Source organism: Tauraco erythrolophus, chromosome 19, assembly GCF_009769465.1.
Source record: "Tauraco erythrolophus isolate bTauEry1 chromosome 19, bTauEry1.pri, whole genome shotgun sequence".
NCBI lineage: Eukaryota > Metazoa > Chordata > Aves > Musophagiformes > Musophagidae > Tauraco > Tauraco erythrolophus.
Window position 1 is genome coordinate 7,394,366 of NC_141483.1, and position 24,326 is coordinate 7,418,691.

General features: G+C 39.5%; 1 protein-coding gene across 4 annotated transcripts in view; it reads right to left on the bottom strand.

The window, feature by feature from the left end:
* The window catches only part of GNB1L (G protein subunit beta 1 like), a 43,087-nt gene that overhangs the window by 11,515 nt on the left and 7,246 nt on the right, over nt 1-24,326 (bottom strand). For 2 of the 4 annotated variants that reach the window (XM_086623323.1, XM_086623322.1), the window contains exons 2-4: nt 5,216-5,343; nt 4,852-4,977; nt 2,769-2,931 (exon numbers count right to left, since the gene is read on the bottom strand). In XM_086623323.1, coding sequence (XP_086479449.1) covers nt 2,769-2,931; nt 4,852-4,977; nt 5,216-5,331 — 405 coding nt within the window. In that variant the 5' untranslated portion in view covers nt 5,332-5,343. Of the gene's footprint in view, nt 1-2,768; nt 2,932-4,851; nt 4,978-5,215; nt 5,344-10,744; nt 10,756-17,440; nt 17,568-24,326 lie in introns of those variants that run through there. The other 2 variants (XM_086623321.1, XM_086623320.1) reach the window with 2 other exon arrangements.

Genomic DNA, 24,326 nt, shown 5'->3' on the forward strand with positions numbered 1-24,326 from the left:
CTGTTTCTCAAATGCATACTTAATCACTAAGGTGATATTTTATTTTAATTAAATAAACAATGGTCTGCATTATCTCATAAAATGAAAGGACTTCAGACATTTGATAAATCCAGTGTCACCAGCCGTTCTAGGCTATTTCGGAATGTGCAAAAGCCCAGCAGTGCTGTTGGACAGCCCCAGTCACGCGAATTTCCCTAAGCATCTGAGATGAGGTATTACACAAATACGGCTCCTCTGGGAGCCATCAATCAAGACCACGGCAGCTGCGATGGCTTTCCAATCCCGTACCTTTAGTTCAAGGCTTGCCAGAACATCTTCCTGTTTCTAGAGGTTGTCAGCCAGCCTGCCAAAAGCCAGCTGTGCTCTAGGACTGCAAGTCGACAATGCACCAAACACAATGTACGGAACACTTTCTAAAGCCACTTAGCCATGGAGCAGGAAACTGTTCTCTAGATTTGAGGAATGGAGACTACAGCGAAGAGCCATCCAATATGTAGACCAAACCTATGAACAGACCAAAATTTGATCATCTGGGATTTCTGGTTCTTTGGAGTTACATGCTTAATAAAAGATGCTTTTCTCTAGGCAACTTTCTTGCTACCAACATAATGACCAAGTAAGCTATTGCAGGAAATGGGCTATAAACATGAAGATGACCTGCTCACTTCTCATGTCTTTCATCACTGGCTCTCCAAAGGGCATTGGAGACAAGACTAAAACTGCAACTTTTATGAAATAAGGAAGGATAAGTGTGCTGTGATAAATGCAATTTTGCAGGTTAAGTCAAAAAAACCCCATAACCTCCTTTGCTTTACCTTGATGAAAAATGGACAAACTGGTACACCGGCTACAGTTGGGCTTGCAAAGCAAAGAAAAACACAAAGATGAGAAAAGCTTTTTGTAGAAGGCGGGCAGGCGTGAGCTGCCTGTGCTCCATTGACAGTTCCAGAGACTGTCTGCATTAGAGGCAACCAAGCCTTAGAAATAAATACTATTTCATATATTTTGACAACTGTAACCTAAAACTTGAAGTTCTGTGTTTATATTGGTTTTGCTTAATAGGAGAAAGATTTGCCTTTGCCTGAGGTTAATAGTGTTCCTGGGTGGCTAAAACTGGCCACAAGGAAACACACCCTTTTTCTTTTTCACATTAATAAAGCTTTTAACATGTTTCTGGCAAATTGGCAAGAAAAGTGCATGTAACTCATAATTGGTGATTTAAATGCAATCATGAACAAATAAATGCCTGTTCAGATCTCATTATTTATGGACTGAACCTGCTTTAAGACAAAATTACTCTTTTTTTGGGCACCAGCCAAGCATAAACACTTATTAAGTCTTAATTTTAATCATAAGCTGCAAATGTACTGTGTCTCACACAGTGCTGCCTGTTTGGAAACACTATATATTATAGGAGCTTATGTGAATTTATTGAAACCTGACACAGGTCTAGTGTAAAGGTTCATACACAGAGTGGAACTCTTACCTCAGGAGACAGCAAATCCTTATCAGTTTGCAGAGCCCAAGCAAACAAATGAAAACAAAACAGAGATGAGCTGTAGAAGACATTGAGGTAAATGTCTTCTCTTTGGATCAGATGATTATTTAATTCTTCATTACCAGAATGTGTGTTTGGCTGACACAAGAATGCACTTGTCAATACTGTTTAACTCACATATTATTGAGCACTGCTGTAAAATGGAGAGAGTTCTTTGTGTGACCAGAACAACGTATGGGACGTAGAATGGTTGTATTTATGGGTACAGTGGTTGTGTCCACAGGCTTACTCAGTTCTGTAAAAGGCTGAACATTCTGGCTGAGAGCCAACAAAGTACTTAAATATGTGCTTAACTTCTGAATAATAACAAGTTCACATTTTCTTGCAACACAGGCACCATTCCCACTTAGTACTTTGTATATAAAATATGCAACTTGCAGTTTCAAGATACGTATCCTATAGTCCAGAAAAGCATGTGACCTTTCATGCTCATGAACAATTCGCAATTAGCTACAATATTTCTTTTCATATTTATGCCACTTTTTTCTTTTTTTGGTATTTTGATGTCAAGTATTTGAAATAATTTATTTTTGTGTAATGTCCTCAGTAGTCCTTCAAACAAAACAAAAGTATGATTTCTACAAAGCAGAAGTGGACATTGCCAACACAGCTGTCAGCCTGTGATTGCTGTGATAATGGGTATTAGACGTGGACTTACCCAGTAAGTAGGAACTGAAACGGACCCTACAATTATCTCACACCGAGCAAACCTCTGGCTGCTAATAGCAATACAACTATTTCCAGGCCAAGTACCAGTTAAAGAATTAGCCCGGGGTGAAGGACCACATATTGCATTACAAATCACCTGCACCTCCCCTCCCCAAACACGACTCAGCTTCAGATGGAAGATGAGTACCTCCATCTGATGACGGGCTTTCTGACCATTAGTCCCCCAGAAGGACTTGTTCCCCTTTAACAGTATTCAGCAGCACTAGAGGAGTTTTCAAAACTCCTGCACATGAAAGAGCACCAGCTGCAAATACTTAAATGTCAGACAAATCTTGGGGTGCTATCCTTGTTATTAGAGCATGAGTTACATAATTCAGTCATCTTTCTGGCAGGTAAAATTAGTGATTAGAATGCCCAAAGGTTCCTTGTGCTGCCTTCCTTGAGCAGAGAATTTGAGAGCCATGATGTGTCCCCTTCTGAACCATCTCATTTAAAACCCAAAAGCAATCTCCCCAGCACCAGAAAAAGAGAGAGTTCCTACCTCCTCCAGGGCTTTGGCTGCCATGGCCATTAGCCAGCGTCCCTGTGCCACCTTTAACAGAGAGCACCTGCAGAATCCCACATTCTCTGTGAAGACGGAATCCGTCACTGAAGTCCGTCCCTCTGCTAAATCCCACAAGCAGATCCTCTGGTCACGACCCTGACTGTGACAGTAAAGCAAGTTATGCACGAGCAGCAGGTCTGAGGAAGCCTGGCTTCCTGCAGGTGAGTATCTCAGAGCGGGGTCTTTAACATGCAGTAAGGAGTGAGCTTAGAACAGCTTCTGTGGGGGCATTAATTGGGCCTTTAATGAAATCTATCACCGTGACCACCACCCTTCTACTGACTGCAAACTGCCCAACAGGTTCAAAAGTTACTGGGAGGAGGGAGGACCTGAGAGCCAGTCAGGCGCACTGCAGTCACAGCTAGCCACGCTTCCTTGTTTGGAGATTCGTGATCAAACACAGTTACGCTGTTTCTATGTGCTTTATATGTCCTTTTAAAAGGCATCAAAAGTAGCCAGAGAAGAACACGTTTAACACTCTCTCACCCTAGCAACAACACAGAAACATCAGGCATGTTTGCAGATGAAAAACAAACAGCAAGACGACAAAGACTGCATCAAAGATTAATAAAAAGCTACAGTTATTCAGTGGTCAACTTCCCGCAGCCACAGGGACGGTTACGCCTGCGTGTGTGTGGAGACACAACAGGAGAGGGACCGGCAGTGCAGTGAGTAGCAGGAATTAGACAATGAAACGCTGTGCCTAAAACTTCCCAAACCGAGAACCAGCGGCTGCATCGCCGATGTACTAGAGCTGCTCACGCAGAGACTCCTCTGCGCACCTCTCCATCCCACAGAAAAGTCTGTGTGTTGGTCCCACAGTAAGGCCAAGGAGGCCAGACAGAGGCCACAGCATCAATTGCTACATATTTATGTGATCCCACTGGCTCTTGAACAAACTACCACTGTGGAGAAGCTTCCAGTCCACAGAGTACAGTAGCACAGGATATGTGTCCTCATGTTATCACCTGGGACAAGGAGTCATCATCAAAAATCCATTATCCATTTCTTATTTTAATTAGCAGTATCACTTGATGAAACCAGAACAGAGGTAGATGCAAATCTACAGACTGTTGGGACTACTTCAACGTCAGTACAGAAACCCCCATCTGCTGTGCAGGTGAGTGACAAACTGTCAAAACATTTATAGCACTGGGCATACAAACAATGTGGTACTGCAAGAAATTGTTGTGGTTTAGCTTTAGAAGAGAGAAACAACAAATACAGGTAGCTGCTGTCCTAAAATTGCACTGCTCTGTGAACTGTTAGAAACTTGCAGCAAAAATAGAGGTATGGAAAAACTCTATATACAAACAATGCTCATTCAATATGATTTTATGGGGGAGAGTGTTGATAATTGTACTTAAGCAGATAACAAATATAAATGCTAAATGAGTTCCACTGTATATTATAAGAGATGTCTTCTCTAGATAAACATGTCAGAACACCTCCTAGTCATACAGACACTTTGGCATCTACTCTGGATCACCTGTCTAATCCAAAGTACACAAATCTTCCCGACCTTCCCTTGCTAAACAAGAACAGGAGAGATTTTGCAACAAAGCAAAGGAGTGCAACTCAGCGTTCTTGCTCATTTTCAGCCTTCCATTCTCCATCTCCAATTCTTCTCTTCCTTACTTACCTTTTCACCCTCTCCCCTCTATTTGTAAACTCTTTATATCAATTTTGATCTTCCCTGAGAACCAGTTGTGAAGCATTTGTCAACTTTGAAGCCAAGCATGTTTCCTTTACGCAAAGACCTCACCTTATCTCAATGCAATAATAAAGACACGATGGACCCCAAGTTGTTGTGATGTTGTCACATATATATCATAAAGAAATTAATCATATAATTTTTTCCGCTTTTTGTTCTGTATTTTTGTACTTCTGTACAGTTCCATATGTGTTCAAGAGACTTTCAATTACTCCAGAAATAAGAGATTCCTTTTTTTTTCCCTCTCCAATCATGTATATCACAGAGAAAAGAATAATTTCACTGTTTTTTGCCTGCTTTTCTAACCTGAGGAGCCTGTCTTTACCATCCATTGTCTCTACCCAGTAGACAGATCTTCTTCCATGGCCATCCAGTGCAGTGTCCACTCTGTGTGTTTTCAGGTTCCAGACATGGATAAACCCACTCTCGGACCTGGCAGTCAGAACAGATGCTTTTAGCGTGACCACGGCAGACAATCTGATAAGACAGTCTAATACTTTTCCTTTTTTTTCAAAACTGAAGACGTACATAAAAAGGTAACACACCCGTCATTTGCCAACCATGCATTTCATTGTTTTCTCCAGATATAATTTATCTAAATGATACACTTTATTTTAAAAGAAAACGTCCATATGATACTTGACTCAGCCAGAAATCCTGGTTTACTTACCCAGAGAAAAGGATGGGGACATCGGGTTCTTGGCCTCCACAGGAAAAGTGCAGAGTGTGGACTGCAGCACTGGTACCCCTGAGAACAAACTGTGGATCTGGAGGTGGCAGAGCCATCTGAGCAATGAACTGGGGGAGTGAGAGGAAGACACAGATATCACAGAGGGTAAAACAGCCTAAAGTGAAATTACAACCTTAAATATATTCCCATCAGGACATTTGCTTTTCCTAGTCACTTTCCTCTATGAATTATCACTATTGGATGTTATTTCCATTTGCCATACAGTTCAGTGTAAAGTAGTTCCTCGTAACGTCCACTGATAAGCGGCTGTCAAATCCGCTTTCTACTGCATTCCTCTTTAAGCAAGGCAAGAGCTCAGCTGGCCACGTGTGTGCACCTCTTGCGCACTTGTAAATACAAAATTGTTCAGCTGCTCTCCCTGCCGAAAAAAGGAAGAGCTAGGAAATGCAAGAAACTGGATACCCATAATTTCAGTGGGCAAGCAATTGATCATTCCACTTAACCCCTTGGCAAGTCTTTCCCCTTCCGCCCCATAAAAATACTATTTCAGTGTTTTCCACTCACAACCATTTACAGAAAAGCATCGCAGTGAACATATCAACTGAAAAGAATTTCAGACGAGATTAGTTATTATCATTCTTACACAAGAATCCCATTGCTCCCAAGTGCTTGAATTTTTGGTTCCAAGCAGGGTTACTTGAAAAAAGAAATCCAGTATTTCACACTAACTTAGTGACTACGTGTTAAACATTTTATTCCAAGGGGTTTGTATTCCCCAAAGGATCAATACAGACAGATGCTTTCAGCTTTATGTCGTTGGTTCAAATGTGGTCCAAGTCAGCAAAGAACAGGACAAGCACATGGGGAAGCCTGTTGCCCTGTCTAACATGGGAAATGTGAAGAACAATTTATTCTGAACTCACAGGGATGGTCTGTGTGATGTAACTGGGCACACTCACTGATCCGGCACCCTCACCAAGCATTTCCACTCACATTAACGCCTCTGCAGGCCGTTGTGCACAGCACGAAAGAAGGACAAGGGTGACTTTTCTGTGACTTGCTCAAATGACCCTCCAGACCCATGCTGGGACAAGGTGACCAGCAACTTCTTTGTAAGTACAATTCACAGCTCATTGGAAAATGCACTATAACGCACATTGCAAAAAATGTTTTCACCATGAAAAGTTTTTATTGCTTTATCTGTGACATTATTAGTGATGCTTGTACTTGTGCTTCTTCCTTTCTGATCTGACCTTACACAGAAAAGGACAGCTTTTGCCACTACAGATGTCAACTCTCATCACTTGTTCCCATTCCTGCATATATTAGACTGGATTAAATAAGCAGTTTTCTAATCAGTAAGGGAAAACCAGGTGGTTTTCTTCCTGCTGGTTCACAGCAGAAGTATTGCAGAGAATCAGAACAGAGCACTACAGCTATAAGTCACATTATAAATTAAAACAGCTTAACTTTTAATTTTAAGTTGAGTCATCTCAACTCCGTATCAGCTTTTGGATTGTGTTTAATGGATGCACTTGCTATTGCACCTCATTTGCAGGTCTGCCTTGAGTGTTTATAGATCAGTGACCACTATGGTACCTATAGGTCCTAATTAAACACAATTATCTTTTGGGACTAGTGATGAAACAGGATTCTTCAGCATAATGTGCAGTTCTCCCTCAATAGCACTGTGTAATTAGATAAGAAAATAATGAGCTCAGTGGATAACCTCCACGTTTTAGTGCCCTGACTCATCTGTTTTATGATGTTGTCTGATGAGGTAGGCTCATGACAGGCTGGAGTAAATTTTCAGATGATTACATGATGTACAGGTTCGCCCTGTGGTGAGATCCAGCTCCCAAGTGCCTGTCTGTAACACACTTCATCTGTGTTATAAACCTGTTAGACTGAGGATTTTGTCACCGAGGGTCACCTCTTTGGGACACTACAGCTGTGTGCTGTTGCCCTCAAAATGACGCTCCATAGAGCCACCTAAATAAAGGAGCAGCTAGGCAGCTTGTCAGGGGAGTGGGGTCCCTCTTCACGGTGGGACGATCCCGGGTTACTGCACTGAGCAAGGAAGACAAAATAGAACTGAGTCAACCCAGAGGCTATCTGGGATTACAAGGCAGGTTTTTAATAGCATTTTTCTAATTAGTGACACAGAAGTTTTTGCTGACAGACAGCAAGTGTGTGCGTGGCTGTGGGAAGGGTTTTACCTGGCATGAAACAGACGCTACTAATGCATGTCTTTACAAGGACAATCTTTCAGAAAAACTCTCAGACTGGCTACGGGAAAAAAAACACCTGAAAATGTATGTTCAAGCTTTAAGCAAATGAAGTGACTTTTTGCTCCTCGGAGCCTGGTTCGTTGCTTGCTTTTTTGCTAATCTGATACGTGAATCTGTAAAATGGGGTTAATATTAAACTTATGTCATTTTTTATTGGGCATATGAGAGGACTCCTTATTACTTCCTATGATGACTCAGATGAATGGCAGTGTGACAGTATTAAGTGTCTCATTTTTCTCCCAGCAAGTGCTGAACTATAAAATTGCATCTGTGCTGTCTTCTTCACCCATGAGCTTGGACAAGTCACTTAAGACCAAGATCTAATTAAAAGCTTTCAGGTACCTAAATCAACTGAAAGTCCTCTGAGGTCGCAAACAGAAATTTGGTGCACTGGTACCTTAAAAACTCCAAGAAAGCATCCATCTGTGCCTGTTGGCACACAAGCATCCTAAAAACAAAGACATTTAACCTACCTTCAACTCACCAGGTAGGCCAATATCTCTGCTTTACTTACGGGGATAATGAAATACATTGTGGTGCAGTGATACGGTTATACTGTGCTTTGCTAAGCAGATAACTACAAACATGCTAAATATGATAACTGTGGAACGATTAAAGCCCCTGGGTAAATTTTTCAGAAGTGCCTAAATGATTTAGGAACCTAAGATTCATTTTCAAATGAATTTTCAATCCTAAATCTCCAAGACTTTAGTTTCACCCCAGGTGTCTGAAAATGAGTTCTCTAATTAGCACGACATTTATTTTCTTGTTAACTCCATCTAGCCTCAGGGAGACCAATATGTTCTTGTTAACTGGGGATATCTGCAGCAAATTTAATTAAATTAATTTGCTTACTATTTAGGCTGGTCTCCGAGCAAAATCTGGCTCAAGGGCTTGAACAAGCAAAGTGCAACCTCCAGAAGAAAGTTCATTTAAAAGCATCTAAAGGCTGGACTGTATGTATGTCCCTGAGCTACCGTATCATAGCATGCTGTGACTCCTGCCTCCTATGAAAGGATATGAGAAGATACGAGTTATTTTGTTTATGGTGTTATTTGTTTGGAAGAGGGTATCACCAGTAAGAGACACAACACCACATCATCACGCTTGTATTTTTTTAAAAGATGTTCCACTTTTTATTTCTTCCAGCCTTCCCTGTGCTGGTAACAGCATCCTCCTTCAGGGGCTGAGCTACACTCTGATATGATACAGACAACTGAAAGTATTTTTCACAAGGTGCGCTGCAAACCCTTGGGCTCCTGCATAGATTATATTTGCTACGCAAGCACGGAGTGGAAAACCCAGCTGTTCAAATTAGTGTTTCAATTAGCAAACAGCTATGTGCACCACACATTAGGTAGTAAAAAGAGTTTCGTTTAAAAAATTGCTTCTACTAAATGCCAGAACAATTGAATTTCCTTCAAAATGACATTATTTTAAAGAACAATTCACTATTAATATCCCTCACAAAACTTACTTTGTTTAGGCTGCAATTAGAATAATCTTCAAACCACTTCAATTTCTATGCAGTGGTATTCCAGTATCATCACTTCAGCATTTTATATAGAAAAAAAAGTTCAGCTTTCATTTAATGAGAGTCATTTAAAATACGTAAATGTCAAAAGGATTACCTTAGAAAAATCTCTCAGAGAATTAAAAACATTAACAGATTCCCACAGGAAAAATTCCAGCAGAATTCAGCAACTCTCCTGTTCCCACTCCTGTCACTTGTATTTCTATCACACATTGAAGCAAAAACAAATTGCTATTAAAATATCATCCAAACACTCGCCTCCCCCTACAAACTCCACAGTTCAGTTTGAGATACCACTGGCTCAAGCAAAGACAAGAAAAAATCCTCCTCTTTTTTTCTTTAGGCTTATTTACAGTACTAAACACTCGGTGGTAAAAGAGCTTTTTCAGGTATAGGAGAAATAAATCTCTCTAGGCATGTCTGGCAAACTGATTGGGGACTGAAACCAGCAGGTGTGCAGACATAATTACTACTGCAAAATATTCAACACATCCAGGTGTGCTCACAAACAGATATATGAAATCCCTGTTATTTTTTGAAAATTCCTAGTCTACCAGGTGCCATCCTCCCAAAGGAAAAATCAGAGCAAAGAATGAGTTGAGAAAGATGTGAATAAATTCTTCTTCCCCCTTTCTAGACTGTTTCCTTTTCATTCGTACAAAAGCCCCTTTTCAGCCTGCACTTCTGTGCCTACCTGCACTCACTCAGAAGTTTGTGACACTCTGCCACGTTGTACAGCGTAGCTCTAGAGCATGGGTTTGTTTTCAAGTGGGTCACGAGCTGTAACCTCCGAGGAAGTCAGTGGAAATAAACGACTCCCTCAAATTAGTAGTGCAACACACAGAAAAACTGTTTATTCCATTACATTTACAAGCTCCAGCATTAAAATACAGCAGGCAGCATTGCAGTACGAGCTTTCCAAACACAATATCCCATGTGTGCGGCCTCCAACCCACTGCAGACAACCGCGTTTCGGAGTGGCAAAACTATGACCTGTCCTCTGCCCAAGGAACATCCCTGTAACACGGCTGCCTCTGAACACTGCGGCCCTTCCTCGCGCAGCCAGCTGTCACCTCGCTGGCACGCAGGTCACCTGAGCAGCAGAGATTGATCCGGATGGTCCCAAACGCACCCGGTTCACCTCACTGAACTGTGCCACAACACAGCGGGACCTGGAAACATCTCAGACATCCCTGGCTGACACAAAACGCTGCCTGGTTATGTGGCACTTCTGCAAAGCAGAGAACAAGAGTTAAGGGCTACAAGAAGCTACATTTAATGAGTAGCATTTCCACACGCAATTAAAAGAGATGCCAGGAAACCTGCACAAGCTGAATGAGTTAAAGTTCACCTCATCTGAATGCAAAAGTGAATTTTTATACGTTATTGACTACAAAAGGTCTGAAAGCAGGTATATGGTTTGCTAAACAATTCTTCAGACGTTTTGTGACAAAGTTTTAAGCCCAGCTTTTCATTTTGCATGTGCAAATCAAAAAACGACAGAACACACTGAAACAGGGAAGTCAGCAATAGAAAGGGATGTTGTGAGACAGTCACCTGAAGGTGAAAAGTAACTTGACTGTAGAAGGAAATACCTTTTTGTGTCCTATAAGGAGCTAACACATACAAAACACTTAGGGAAGAATGAAACCACCACTTAGGTTAAAATCCAGAATTAAAAGCCAGGCAGCCTGCTTCTGGCATTCTTACACCAGTCTCCAGAAAGACAAGGTGTGTCTGTTGTGTGCAAAGACAGAAACGTGCACTTGTAAAAGTAAATCAGTGGAAGCTGGTATAGCAACTGCCGGCGCAGATCAAGAGATGGGGGAGTTCTGCACAAATAGCTGCAAAGGTCAGAGCCCAGAACATACGAAAATTCACTCATCAGTCAACTAACACCCAAGCTTTCCGTTTAAAGCTCCCTTTGCTATCTTTGGTGCTAAATTGAGAAATAAACTGTATTATACTTCTAGGATTTATTTAAAGCTAATTTAAAAAATGATTTATTTCAAGTGGAAATTAGAAATCAGTAGAAATCTTTAAATCAAGAAATTGATTTCAAGTTGAAATTAGAATAATAGAAAACTTGTGATTTAATCAGTAAAATGTACTAAGAAAGCACTCTTAATTTTCAGGAATAAGGATAATGAAATGCTTTCTCTTAAACTTGTTATTTTTCATATTACTACCTACCTATGATTACCAAAGTAGAGATTAAGCACAGTGATGTGTATTTGTATTTCACAGGTGACTTCAGAATCTAAAAACATAATTTAAAGAACAAAAATCACAGCGGTGGACTGGGAGCATCCATTAGTGTGCTTGTGCTGGCACTGGAAAATACAGTATCTAGATACTGTAGATAGATTTCTAGATAGAATTCTCTTGCTTACAAAACTTTCTAGTTAAAGACACATCGATGTCGAAAAGAATGCAGTAATTTATACGACCTAGCTACACAATCCTTTACTAAGATACCACACAGCCAATATTACCACTAACGAGTCCTTCCTTTTATAGGTTGGGAACACTAAATGCTGTCACAGCTTTCATTCTAAATAGTCAGCAAATCCTTTCTAATGACCAACAATGACTACCTGCTCAGAAAAACACTTCAGAAGTCTGATTTTGAGAAGTGCTGAGAGCCTCCATTTCCCATTGACTTCAAGAGAAGTTAGGAGTTCATCCTCAGGGGCTCCCCGAAATTACCTTCTCTCCTGGCATTTGGACAATGACTGATGGAAGTTTCCACATTTTAATTGTCATAGTCAATGCACAGATAGCAAACAAAATTGCTTATCAGCAATTGGTGATATGCCAAAAAATCTTGTGGGAGCAGAAAAGAAAATGACTAATAACCATCATGCACTGCAATACATTTTTAATTATTTCCTCTCAGATAATGGCTCCGCACAGCGTTAGCACCTTTTTTGTCTCTAAACATCCCCTAACTGAATGAGGCTAAACCACAACATTATTAGAATTTTAAGTAATGAAGTTTGCCAGGAAAATACATATAAATGTCAGTATGTAACCTTCAGGAATACTGAAACCAGGGCTTGTGTCTTGAGGGTCACTTTCAAATACTTCCATCTGCAATTTTTTAAAAAGTCACTGTACAATAATTGTTTTCTATATGAAAACATAGATTCAGCATGGGAACAAAACTAAGAATGATTGTAATTATTTGAAAGACACTGAGTTAGCATATGGATCTCATTGCCACTTACACATTTTGGTCACTGAGACAAAAAGCTATTAATCAATATGTAAAAGCCATAAATTAACATAAACATTAATCATTCTAATACTCCCACTGTGTCGGATTGATAATTTTTTTTCAGTCTTTCATTCTGACATACTCGCCTTCAGCTATCAGCTGGGTGACCTTTTTAAACACAGTTAAACATTTTGGGCATTGCAAGTCTTACTGAAGTAAACATTTTGGAGACAGACGAATATCATGGATACGTCCATGCCAAAAATATGGGGTCTGAAAACATGCGAGCCCCTGCCTCACATGTCATTGCACTAGCTTTTAATACAGGAGTCTAAAATACAGCATGAAATACAGCTGAAACACGAAATTCATAAACTTCATAAACAGGTCCACTTTGCAGACGAGGGCAAAGACACCCGTCTGCTTTGCTTTCTGAAACCATTAATTGCTTGGTAAAGTGCAATGATATAATCACAGCCAGCCTCGTTTGGAGAAGAAAGTAGGCATCAAAGCCCATAGTAGTTCAGCTCTGCAACACATTCTCCATAAAATTAATGCAAAAAAAATTGAAAACGACAACAAATGCCTAACCACTTTGAAAATATGAAAATGCACAATATAAGGGAAAAGTATTTATACAACTGTCTCTCTATACCATACCATACCATCAGACTTAAAATGAACTTAAGTTTGTACACTTGATAAATCATTGTAATCTAGCAGAAAATTGATAAGCCAAGGACCATCAAAAGATTGTTTTGAGTAGCCTCTAGTTCAGCCATGCATAGCAATCTGTCAGCCACGGGGCTCTGTCTGCCCGTCCTCCTTAATTAGGGGTGCTGCACAGTGCAGCATCAGCTACAAATCTTTTGGTTCCAAGAGCTAATAATGTCCTCAGATAGCATAGAGTTAATTAAACATCTTCCAGACATTTTAGCAGACATTTCCTGCAATAATCTTGTTTAGTAACAAACTATTAAAAAGAATTGACAGAGAAGAAATATATCAAGTTGTTACAGCAACTGAAGTTATTTGGGCCAGAATTATATGTCTGCAATCAAGGATTCTGTAACTCTGAGCAATTAAAATATCACTTTATTTGAAAACTAATTAATTCTAAACACATATTTTTCCCATGACAAACTTTTATGATTATTTAATTTATTCCATTCTAATTACACTTTAATTAATCTACTCTTGTATAATATTATACTGTTATTCTGGCATTTGACCAATGAAGACAATAAATTGATTGCAGTTCCGTTGCGCAAGAGCAGGAACTGTCATGCCAGTTTCAACACCACGTTTATTTATTTGTCTGTCCTATTACTTTTCTTTTCCTCCCACAGGGCATATGAACATGAAATACAGTACAAATTGGATGACATTTTGTCTTCTATAGTTTTTTGTTCAACGTGCGAGTGCCTTAACATTTTTTAGTGTTAAGGGAACGTATATGTTACATGACACTACGTAATAAAAAGATAACCTATAGGAAGTCAACTTATACTTTTAAAATACATCACATAATGACTTATCAGTTGATATCTGATGTACAGGACCGTGTCCAGAGCTGCTAGAAATGGAGTTGTTTCCCTTGACATTGAGCTCTGCTCAGGATCTGGCCTGATACAGTCCACAATAAGGGAGAAAGGGACCAAAACCCATTTTCATGCTTATCTTAATCAAATCACATTCATTTTTTATCTCAGTAAGTTTTACAAGATGCTACATTTTAATTTTGCATCAAGTTACCTTAGATTCAACTAAACCAAAAGTATATAAATTCTTTTCTTACTCTATAAATATTTTATTTTGATTAAATTCCAATAAAAGAAATCTATACAAATACTTTATTACAGACAGAATTATTAGTGTTGCATTTTATTTTGCTTTGGCCATACTTGCAGTAAAAATGACTGTTATTCACAGTCAGAAGTCCTGATGTTTCTTTGAACATGGACACCCCTGAAATTCACAGTTCTTGCACATTTGGTGGGAGGAGATCCTGAGTGGTGACTCTTATGAAGACACAATGAAGCAATCTACTTTTCATGTACTTTTAAAACTTCCGTGCGTGTTCCTGGCTGTGCGCTTTCTTCTGCTTATGAAATAATCCCCTATTGTATACGCCTTACCGAGAGTGAGCCGCCTTGCAGAGGCAGGCAATTAAATTAAAATGCAGTGCAAGCTGAGCTTTGACAGTGCTTTCCAAAATATTTCCTTTTACTTTAATCATGCAGTTTACATTTCATAGAATTACAAAGACAAGTACCAATACATTCACAAAATACGTATTCGTTAAAAGAGGAAAAAAAGATTCTGCACTTAATTGAACAGGCTAAGCAATTTACGAGCATTACCACAGTGGAAGTCATATTTATATCAGAGTATTGTACCTGTTTCCTACCCTCCATGTTCGTATTCTCAACATCTGTTTCATGACAGTTAAAATATATACTTTGAAATTGTAAATAGCAAACAGGATAAACTGACATAAACATAGAAGGAATATTAAATAATCAAAGGTAATTCCTATTTGTGTCCAGCTCATGTTTCAAATTCCACATTTTTCATCTGATCTACGCCTGTCCAAACTGCTAGATGATATTTGTGAGACTGCTCAAACAAGGAAGGGTTTGCAGGATTCATCTGATACAGCAGTATTTCATAAAGCATTTTCTGTTCAGGAGGTTTCTGCTTCTGTGTAAACTACAGAAACATCTCTGAGACAGCCTTATTGTGAGCCGTTCTTTGCAGATGGAGACTCTGAGGCAGGGGCGGTAAGTGACCTCCCAGCGTGGCACAGGCACTAGAACTGGGGTTAGGACTCCATGTAGTGACTCCAGGCACAGTCAGTCCCTTCCCACAGCCAGTGAGATTTACATTTAAGAAACAAAGCAACATGGACATTACTTTAATCTGCATAAACTCATTAGGCTAAAACCTTAAATCCTTACTCAGGTGAACTCTCAAGGTTCGAAGCAACTGTGTTTCAGTAAAGATCATGCCATTTGCTACTTACATTTTACTTTCTCCATGAATCCCTTCAGTATTTAAAAACAGGGAAGACTTAGTGTTATGTATATAATTTCTAAATATATGAGTCGAAGTTACAGATTATGCTATGAAATATCCCCCAAAATTCAAGCTTAATTTCTAATAGTATGTGTCATTTGTCTATTAGGATTCCCATCCAATACAGCATAAGTATTTGGATAAGTCAAGTTACTGGAGAGCAAATTAATCCAAGAAATCCAATAAGGATCACTGTAATTCCAGTGCAAACAGGAATGACATTTACAAGGCAAATATTACCTGAACATCAAATTTTAAAAAAATGTTTAACGGTTTAGGCTAAGCTCACTCTTTAGATACAAACCCACAATTGCTCTTTCCCGCCAGTTTGATCACAGAAGTCTGTATTCCTTTTGCATAAGCGTGTAGGATGCATCAGTTAAATATGCTCATCTCAAGGCTCTCAGATAAGAGTATCATATGTTAAATGGTTAAATTGTTAAAAGGTGGAGCATATTAGTAAAAAGCTGGTCCCACATTTAACAGCAGTTCTATACTGATGATACTTAATTCCCAGTTTCTAGTCTGTTTCCTGTGTCTGCATGTTCTGAGCAGTTAGTTTCTCTGTTTTACAGAGTAACACTAACTTGTATTTAGCAAATGAAGAGAAATAAACCCAAAGTTACAGCATGGAGTTACGTAGTTTACATATGTAACTTCAAGCTTCACTCCTGACCCACTATAAACTACTCCTGAACAAAAACGTAGCGAAAAATGCAAAAGCATTTCACCGCCTCAGTTTGAAACTTAGAACAATTCTGCAGTACCTGAACTTGAACTCCCAGCCTTTGAATGTGTGCTGAACAGCCCCCTATTGTATCACACTTTTATGCTGGCAGGAACTGAAGTGTCAATCTTTCATCAGACAATCAGATTGTGTCATGTTCTGACCAAATTCATTAGGAAAACTTTTACCAACCTCATTATCTCAAACCAGAAAATCTAGATCAAAGTATAACCGATTTTACAGCACAATAAAACTGTTATAAATATTTAAACACTAATTAAAAGGCCTCTTTTGTTAGAAGTAAATAAATAATTGAAAGCTACCTCTTCTTGTAAATGCTATTCAATGCAACCATATTTATCTCGTGCTTCTCAGAAAAACAGGACCTAAATATGGTGGGCAGTGGGAAGAAATGCACTTAAAAGCAGTCATTTGAGAAGATGCAGAGTTGCTAGACTTTTAAATCATTTGCCTGAAGTAAGTCACACTGAGTGCTCATTCTAGTGACAAAGTATTAACTTCTGAATGTCTTTGCAAACTCCATTTATATCGGACAACTGTATCTACTTACTTCATGCAGATGTACTGGATGGACACTACATCCAAAAGGAGAGAAGAAATACTTTTTAAGGAAATTCTACATCAATGAGTAATTTCTCAGTAAATGCAGTTATATTGTAATTTGCTTTCTTCCTAAAATACGCATGATCTTGTCTCCTAAAAAGGTAAATATTTAAGTTTGGCAGATGTAGTTTCTGCTTTTTGAGCAGATATGACATCTGCATAAAACAAACACTGAACATGAAAGTACTAAATATTTTCCCTTGTCTTAATTTCAGGTGGATAGCAAGCATGGTGTAAGAGGGAATCAAGGAATTCATATTAATATAATTAACAGTAAGGAATTGAGTTTAGACTAATACATGAGCAGGAACAGTGACAACAAATACTGACAGGACATCAAAACTGATTTCACATATTTCTCTGTACTACAATCAGACTCTCCATCTGTAATTCAAACTTTAAAAGTATGATAATTTTCGGAAAGGGGATTAATTTAGCCATTTTGAGTCAAAGATGTATTTCATAGCTTCATCCCAAATCCTGTATATTGTTAGGATCCCTTTCCCCTTTGAAGACTTAGTGAATGATTGAAGCTTCTACTTTCTGAGAAACAGATAACACAAGACTAGTAATCTGACTCTAAGCCACTGGATAAAGGCAGTTTGTTTCCTCTTAGCCCATCTGTCAACACCTCTTCAGTAATTAGTCCTAATTATTACAAAGGGCTAGCCTCCCATTCGCATTATTAAATCAGAAATAGTATCATAGCCAGGTATCTTTCAACGCCTACCAGGCTGGCGACCTTCGATTTCATTGAATCTTCTATCAGTATCCGCCTTTGGAAGAGCCTCGGCAGTAATTTTAGCATCAGCTTCAAAGATGCGGATCCCACAGTGGAATTCCAGGGATGCATTCATATACACACCCACATCATGTGACAGGAGAGCAAGCAACACAATTGACCTTTGCATTGTTCTCTAAACTCCTGTGATATAAAACACACATCTCTATTTTATACAAGAGAACTGGTTTCTGCCTGCATGCTTGGAAGTGCTCCTTTGAACTACACGCTGATAGGAAAAATGGTGAAACTGTCTGTAAAGATGAGGGTCAGATCTTTGTTAAGAAAACAATACGTCTGAAACTTTTTTCAGATCAAGATAAATTTGCAAGAAGTAAATAGTAACTAAAAATATGCATACATGTATTCGAGTGTGAAGAAGATTGAAAAGGTTTCTTTTGTTTCTTTTTGCCCTATAGCTGAAGTACTTCCTCAGAAAACTGGAAAACAAAAAGCATGATGACGTCGAAACTCACGGAACCAAAGCTCAATTAGCTGAGGCTTTAGTCAGACAGTTTTAAACTCTTAATTTGTGTTAACATTTATTTAACTGAAAGAGAGAAAAAAGATGCTCTTAAGAACCAAGCACTCCATTTCGTTTGATTAAAAGCCAAACGTGTTTCCCAACAGCACATCTGAGTCCACCAGTGAGCACTTGTTTACACCGGATTTCTTATTGACAGCAGAGCACTACCAGTTTCCTCAGACACAACCAACCAGCTCTGTACTGGTACAGTTTGTGGCCCGTGTAAGTATCTCTACTAAAAGCTTGTGCCCAGAGCAGAGGAGCTGCACAAATATATTTAAGAGTCTCCATGTGAACAAAGTCCACACCCTCTAATTAAAACACAGGATGTTTTTGTTGATATGCTTAATGTTTAAAAAAATAAAGCATACAAAAGAAATTTTTTTTTACAAAAAAAAAAACATTGTAAAGAATTTTTCTGTCCTATATTGAAGTGAATTAGTGATTTTTTCCCCCTCTTTGCAGGTCTCCTCTAAATGCTACAGATGTTGATAACAAACAATATCTAAATAAATTTTAAAAAACATACAAATAATAAAAGATCTAGCTACTCTCTAAGAAGCACTAGCCTAAATATTTTGGGTTTGACTGAGCGCTCAGGAGCTGGGCAGGCACTGAACAGGGTGCGTGGGGAGGGTGCCCCAACCCGCAGGGATGTCAGTGCCACTCTGTGGTATCACTAAAGCCCAGTGCCTGGAACAGGGACCATGTCCCAAGTTCTGGACCCCTGATCTGTGGATGTGGTTGGCCCAAAGTCCCTCTTCCGTTTCATCCTCTCAGCTTGGCCTACTTGGAACTAGCACAAAGACATCTCAGCAGCACACAGTATTGGAGCATGAAGAAACTACTCTGGTTCAGCTTCCTGCATGCTTGTCCTGCATACCTTCCTGCTAGAGTATGCATGGCACCATCCAGCTTCATTGCACCTGGAGAGCTTTTCACTTCAGAGATAACTGAAACTCACTGCCAACAAAAATAAGCACACAAATTTAAAATCCATTTTCCAAGTTGTACATTTTCCAAAGAAATGCCATGTTAGTAACACGCACAGTATCAGGCAGGCATTTGACTATCAATGGATCAGACTTTAAAATGCATTAATATTTCAGGAATCAAAAATGCAGTATTAAAACACTTGCTACCAATTTTTTCTTGATTATCCATATGAGAATTCAGTGTACTAACAATAAGAACCTTTCAAAGGAAAACATCATAGGGTTCTAGTACTGCAGAAAAAAAATGCCCTGCAGGGTCAGATGACTGGTCCACCTAGCCATTCTGCTTCCAACAGTGGCAGGCTATTTAGAGATGCTATTTAGGGAAAAGGTAGAAGCCTGACTGCTTTTGAAGTCCATTCCCCCCCATACTCCTCCATGCCCAATTGCTGTATTAATGATGCTACAGGGCACGTAGTTTCACTGTTCATTTATAGTTCTGCTGTCTATGAGATTGTCTAATCCCTTTTGAACCTGCTGATACCATTGCCTTCACTATCCCCTGTGGCAAAAAGTTCACTGTCTGAAGTTTCAGAAAATGAGTGTTTTATTTGTTTTAAACTAGATCTCCTACTAGCTTTTCACTGGTGCCCTCTAGTTCTTGCATTGCAGGATTTGGAGGGCAATTGTTTCACATCCAGTTTTTTCATCACTTTCATGATTTTGTAAAGCTCAGTGATAAATACCTGTCTTTCTCTAAACTAAAGAGTACCAATCTGTTCAATCTCTCCTCATATGACAGTTGCTCCATTTCCTGGGATCGTTTCAGCTGCCATTTTCTGCACCATCTCTAACTCCACTAAATCCATCTGGAAAAGCAGAGAATTGAACATAGTACTTCAGACATGAACCCAATGAGTTTTTCCTTAGTAGCAAAATGACATCTTTAACGAGATAAATCTTCACTGATCTCAAAAATCACGTCACTTTCAAGACAGAAGTCACTTCTTCCTGCAACAGATACAATTCCAGCTAATACACCTAACGAAGGAAGTTATCTTTGCCCTCAATAGTTTATGATTTCTGCTGCAAGGCAGAGAAAAAGCTAAGTGTAAGTGTACTGTCCAAGGATCTACATCCGGAAGAAATAGCATAATATTTTAATAGCACTTCCTGAAACACCTAGACTTCCTGGAATTACTAGTTAAAATCCCAGTGGAATTGATAATGTTCTCTGTCCATCCAAGCCTAGCAGATTGCTTCCCCGCACCACTGTGTATCTTTTGGGGAAGAATTTTAAAGGTTCTAGTCGCTCTACATCAATGCTTGAGAGCTTTGGTCCATTTTTACAGCAATAAGCCCTGTAGCTTCTCTTGCTGACTTGGGCCAAAATCCCTCTAATACATCATGCCAGCAGCGGTTTCTCTCCACTCCCAGCTATGTGAATTTAAGTGGCATATGTTACAGTAAACCAGACCCTTCTCTGTTTTAAGGTTACGTTGTACTACATGGAAATGTTGCAGTGGCAAAGAGTTGCCATTTTCCCTTGATTTTAATTTCATTTCATGTCATTAACTTTCATGAAAGTAAAAGTGTTTGGGTCAAAAACAGGCAACAATTATAAAAGCATATGTGTACACTGTAATCTCAAAAGAAAAAAGAAATCAGACCCCAGCAGATGGAACAAAAAAAAATATCTCTTTGTTGCAGCTGCATGAGCTACACAAGCACTGCGGAGACAGTGCTGAAAACTCCTCAAGGCTGCAATGTAACCACGGCCCTGCCTTGGCCTCACCTCGGCCACCACATGCCCAAGTCTACCAGCAAGAATCAATGGGGACACAGGAGCCACATCTCCCTTTGGTCACCCAGAAATGCCTCTGTCTCAAAATGGCAACGAGACGGGTGGATCCCATGGCCTTTATCTGGCGGTTTTGCCCAAGAGCAGAGAGGAAGATGAGGCCCCATGTTCCCAGTGCAGCCCTTGTGGGAGGAAACAAGATCTGGATTTCATGACATTGCTAGCAAACTACCTTTGCAAAGCAGAATATTAATTTTTAGATACTACACATCAGAATGTTTTACATAAATGTACTTCTGCAGTTTCCTCAGTTCCCACTAAGATCCAAAATATGTGCATACATCAGTTATTACACAAAGGCAGCAACACTAAACTATGCTGATTTTAAAGAGCCTACTCACACAGTGAAGATGTTCACACACATCTGCAATGGCCATGGAACATTAATTTAGCAACTGGCTTTAGGACTCTCAAGCACAAAAGTTTTCATAATAATGTGTTTTGTATAAAACCAGATTACAGTTTAACCTGCAAGGTGTTTGGTATGTTCGTTTTTCGAGTCTGCAACTACTAGTTTCAGGGAAGAAGTCTGTGCCAAAGTATATTATACCTACTATGGCAATAAATTCTTCATGGATGAGGTTTTATACATAAATTACCTTCATTTGCAGTCTCTGAATGGTCTTCTAAATTTTATGGGATAATATGAATTATGAGCACCCATGTATTTCTTGTAGGTATAAAGAGAGTCAGAATTTTTCTACTATATGCAAAAGATTATGCAAGTGAATTGTACTCTACACCTCTCTCCCTCCACCCTGTTGAACAAATGTGATAACACAGACCAGTCAATTGCTTATGAGAAGTGTACAGCCTGCTACAAAGATATGTTTGTATGAATTAGGTCTAACTAGGATCAAATATGAATCACATGGTTAAACAAAAGTATTAAAAATATCTGAAAGGCTTTTTCTAAACCTTATAAACTTAGAATTCTTAATCTGTTATTTCTTGGTTTAGTTATTGGTCCATTTATGGTTTGGCAAAATAACTCTTTTTAAATAAATTGTACGCTTAAAGTGCACAATTTATATTTAATTGAAGCTACCATTGTAATCTCTACAAAATTTGGCTGGATTTCAGTGGTTGGGCTTTAGGTATTTTGCTGGTTCTGCTGGATTTTTAAAACCCTAGAGATCTGGGAATGGAATTACTCTGTTCACTGTTATTATTAGTCTCTAGTAAATACTGTTGGTGACCCACTGGAACCTAAATCCTAGCCATTCTTCATATATCTGTTGAACAGTGGGTGCTTTGGACTAATTTCATACACAACACTTGCCTCAGAAGCAAAGTTCCGGGTTTCCACAGGAGCTCTAATTTCAGAAATCAATAGAAATGTGAACTGGCAAGCAGTACCCGGACCCCAATTCTGCAAACTGCTCTACCCCCACTATCCAAATCAGCTTAGTAGTTTCAAAGGCTTCGCGAGAACAGGTCCAGGATCAGCCATTTTTCTGCAAGGACATACACTTGGTCTGCTGTGTTAAACAGCAACGACGTCTCAAAATGCATCTACTCACAGCCACTGAAACCCAGAGACGAAACACAGCAGGAATGGTACAGATGGCATGGGAATGCTTCCCCTGCTCCCATGACGGTGAGGGAAAGATCAGGCATGAAGGCTCATCAACAAGATCAGACAAAAGGGAAAACACTGAATCATATTAAAGTAATTACCAGAAAATAAGACTTCTGTAAAGTATTTGCAATCAGCTAGTTCAAGCCTTCAGGCTCAGTCTTGTATTGGGCTGCATGTAGCGGCACCACCCCAGGAGGCACTGCAGGAAGAATGGGTGACTCAGAGTCACAGCTCCTCCCTGGATCCCTTCCTCTTGCATGGGAGAACAAATTATTTCACCCCATCCTGAATGCAATGTACTCCCACGTTACTCGTAACTAGCTTGATAGCACAAAAAGACAAAAGGGCGCTGCTCCCCCTCTGCGTGCCCTACTTACAGGACAGTGAGGGATCAGGCTCGAAGACGCTATTGTCTCTCCTGTCCCATCTCCCCACACCCAAAACTGCTGTCTAAAGCGGTCATATGGGACACATTTACTTCCCACTCCTTCCCCGAGGTGCTATGAGGGACAGGAATAATCTAGCATGGAGATAATATCAGCATGAAAGAGAAGAGAATCCTAGTTAGGAAGAACATACGTCGTCACTAGTAATCATAACCACATTTAATGGGCACAAGCATGAAGGCAGGAATTTCAGACATTTTCTCCTTGTTTAAAAAAATAGGGGGTTATTATAAAAATGCCCAATTACATCGTCAGGCACTACACAATATTTATGGTATAAGATCACTATAATTAAATGCCAAGTGCTGATTTCAATTATTTAGCAGTGGAGCAATAAAATAAGCAAGTGCCTTTAAAATGTTATTTTCACAGAGTAATCACAGAACACAAGAGAAAGTGAAAAATGACTTGTCAGGACCTTAGACATCCCATGGTGAGCCATGAGATTTAAGTGCAAGGATTCTCAGGCCCAGTGTTGCAATTAAGCTCTATGTCCCTCAGATCTACTTTTTTCTGCAAGCTTACAGTGGAGCTAGTATGTGGGAAAAGGGAAGAGTGAATTCCTGCCCTGACTGGGTTAGAGTTACCATGTCACCTTAAAACTAGTCACTTGGGAAAAACAAAGGCTTATATGGAGACTAAAAATATGAAAGATCTGAAGCACTGAGGTAGTTCAGTCCACAGTGGCCATGTCTGCACATCCCTTTCCACTGAAAGACCAGAGCTGTGTTCATTAGTGTTGGAAAACCTTGCAAGATTATATTAAAAAAAAATTTAATTGGAAAATTAGTTCCAAAACTTAACCTTTATTGAGAAATATCATCCAAAACATAGGAAATAAAGAATATTCCCAGCAGATACTCTCAATAAGCTATCTGTCAGGGGGGGGCTGGGGAAAGACTGCAATATTGAATATCACTAATTCTATTTTAGGGCTAAATAACTGTCCTAGACAAATGGTGATAAAAACATCCAGCAAGCAGCAGTGAAGCTGTGGTAAACCAGATGCTCTGCTCTCCTTAAGCAGGACGCAGTGCATGCTGTCCTGAACAGGGATACCTCTGTCAGCCAATGAAGGGGAAGTGGCCATGTCACCGTCCTTCCTTCTTGGTGTAACTGGTGTTGCTTAAAGGGAAGACCTCCAGCACAGCTCCAAATTCTCAAGGCTCAAGTGCTGTCAGTGTGCCTGACTCATCCATACTGGGAGAAATAATGGATGGATGTGGAGCTCCTAGACTGCCTTCACCTCAGCTATGATCCTTGCAGAAGTTAGGATGGACGACACTGAAAAATTCTTCACATTTGGCATTACAGTAAGAAATTTTTGTGAAAAAACAGAGTGCAATCCACTTCCATTCATGTTTCTGATGGACTTTTGTTTTTCTAGGTAGATTTTCAGCCAAACAAAAACTGAGCTGGAAATGTCCACTTCAAAATAAACGTCCTGTAAACTCAATACGGCTGATTATTCTTTGCTTCCTTACA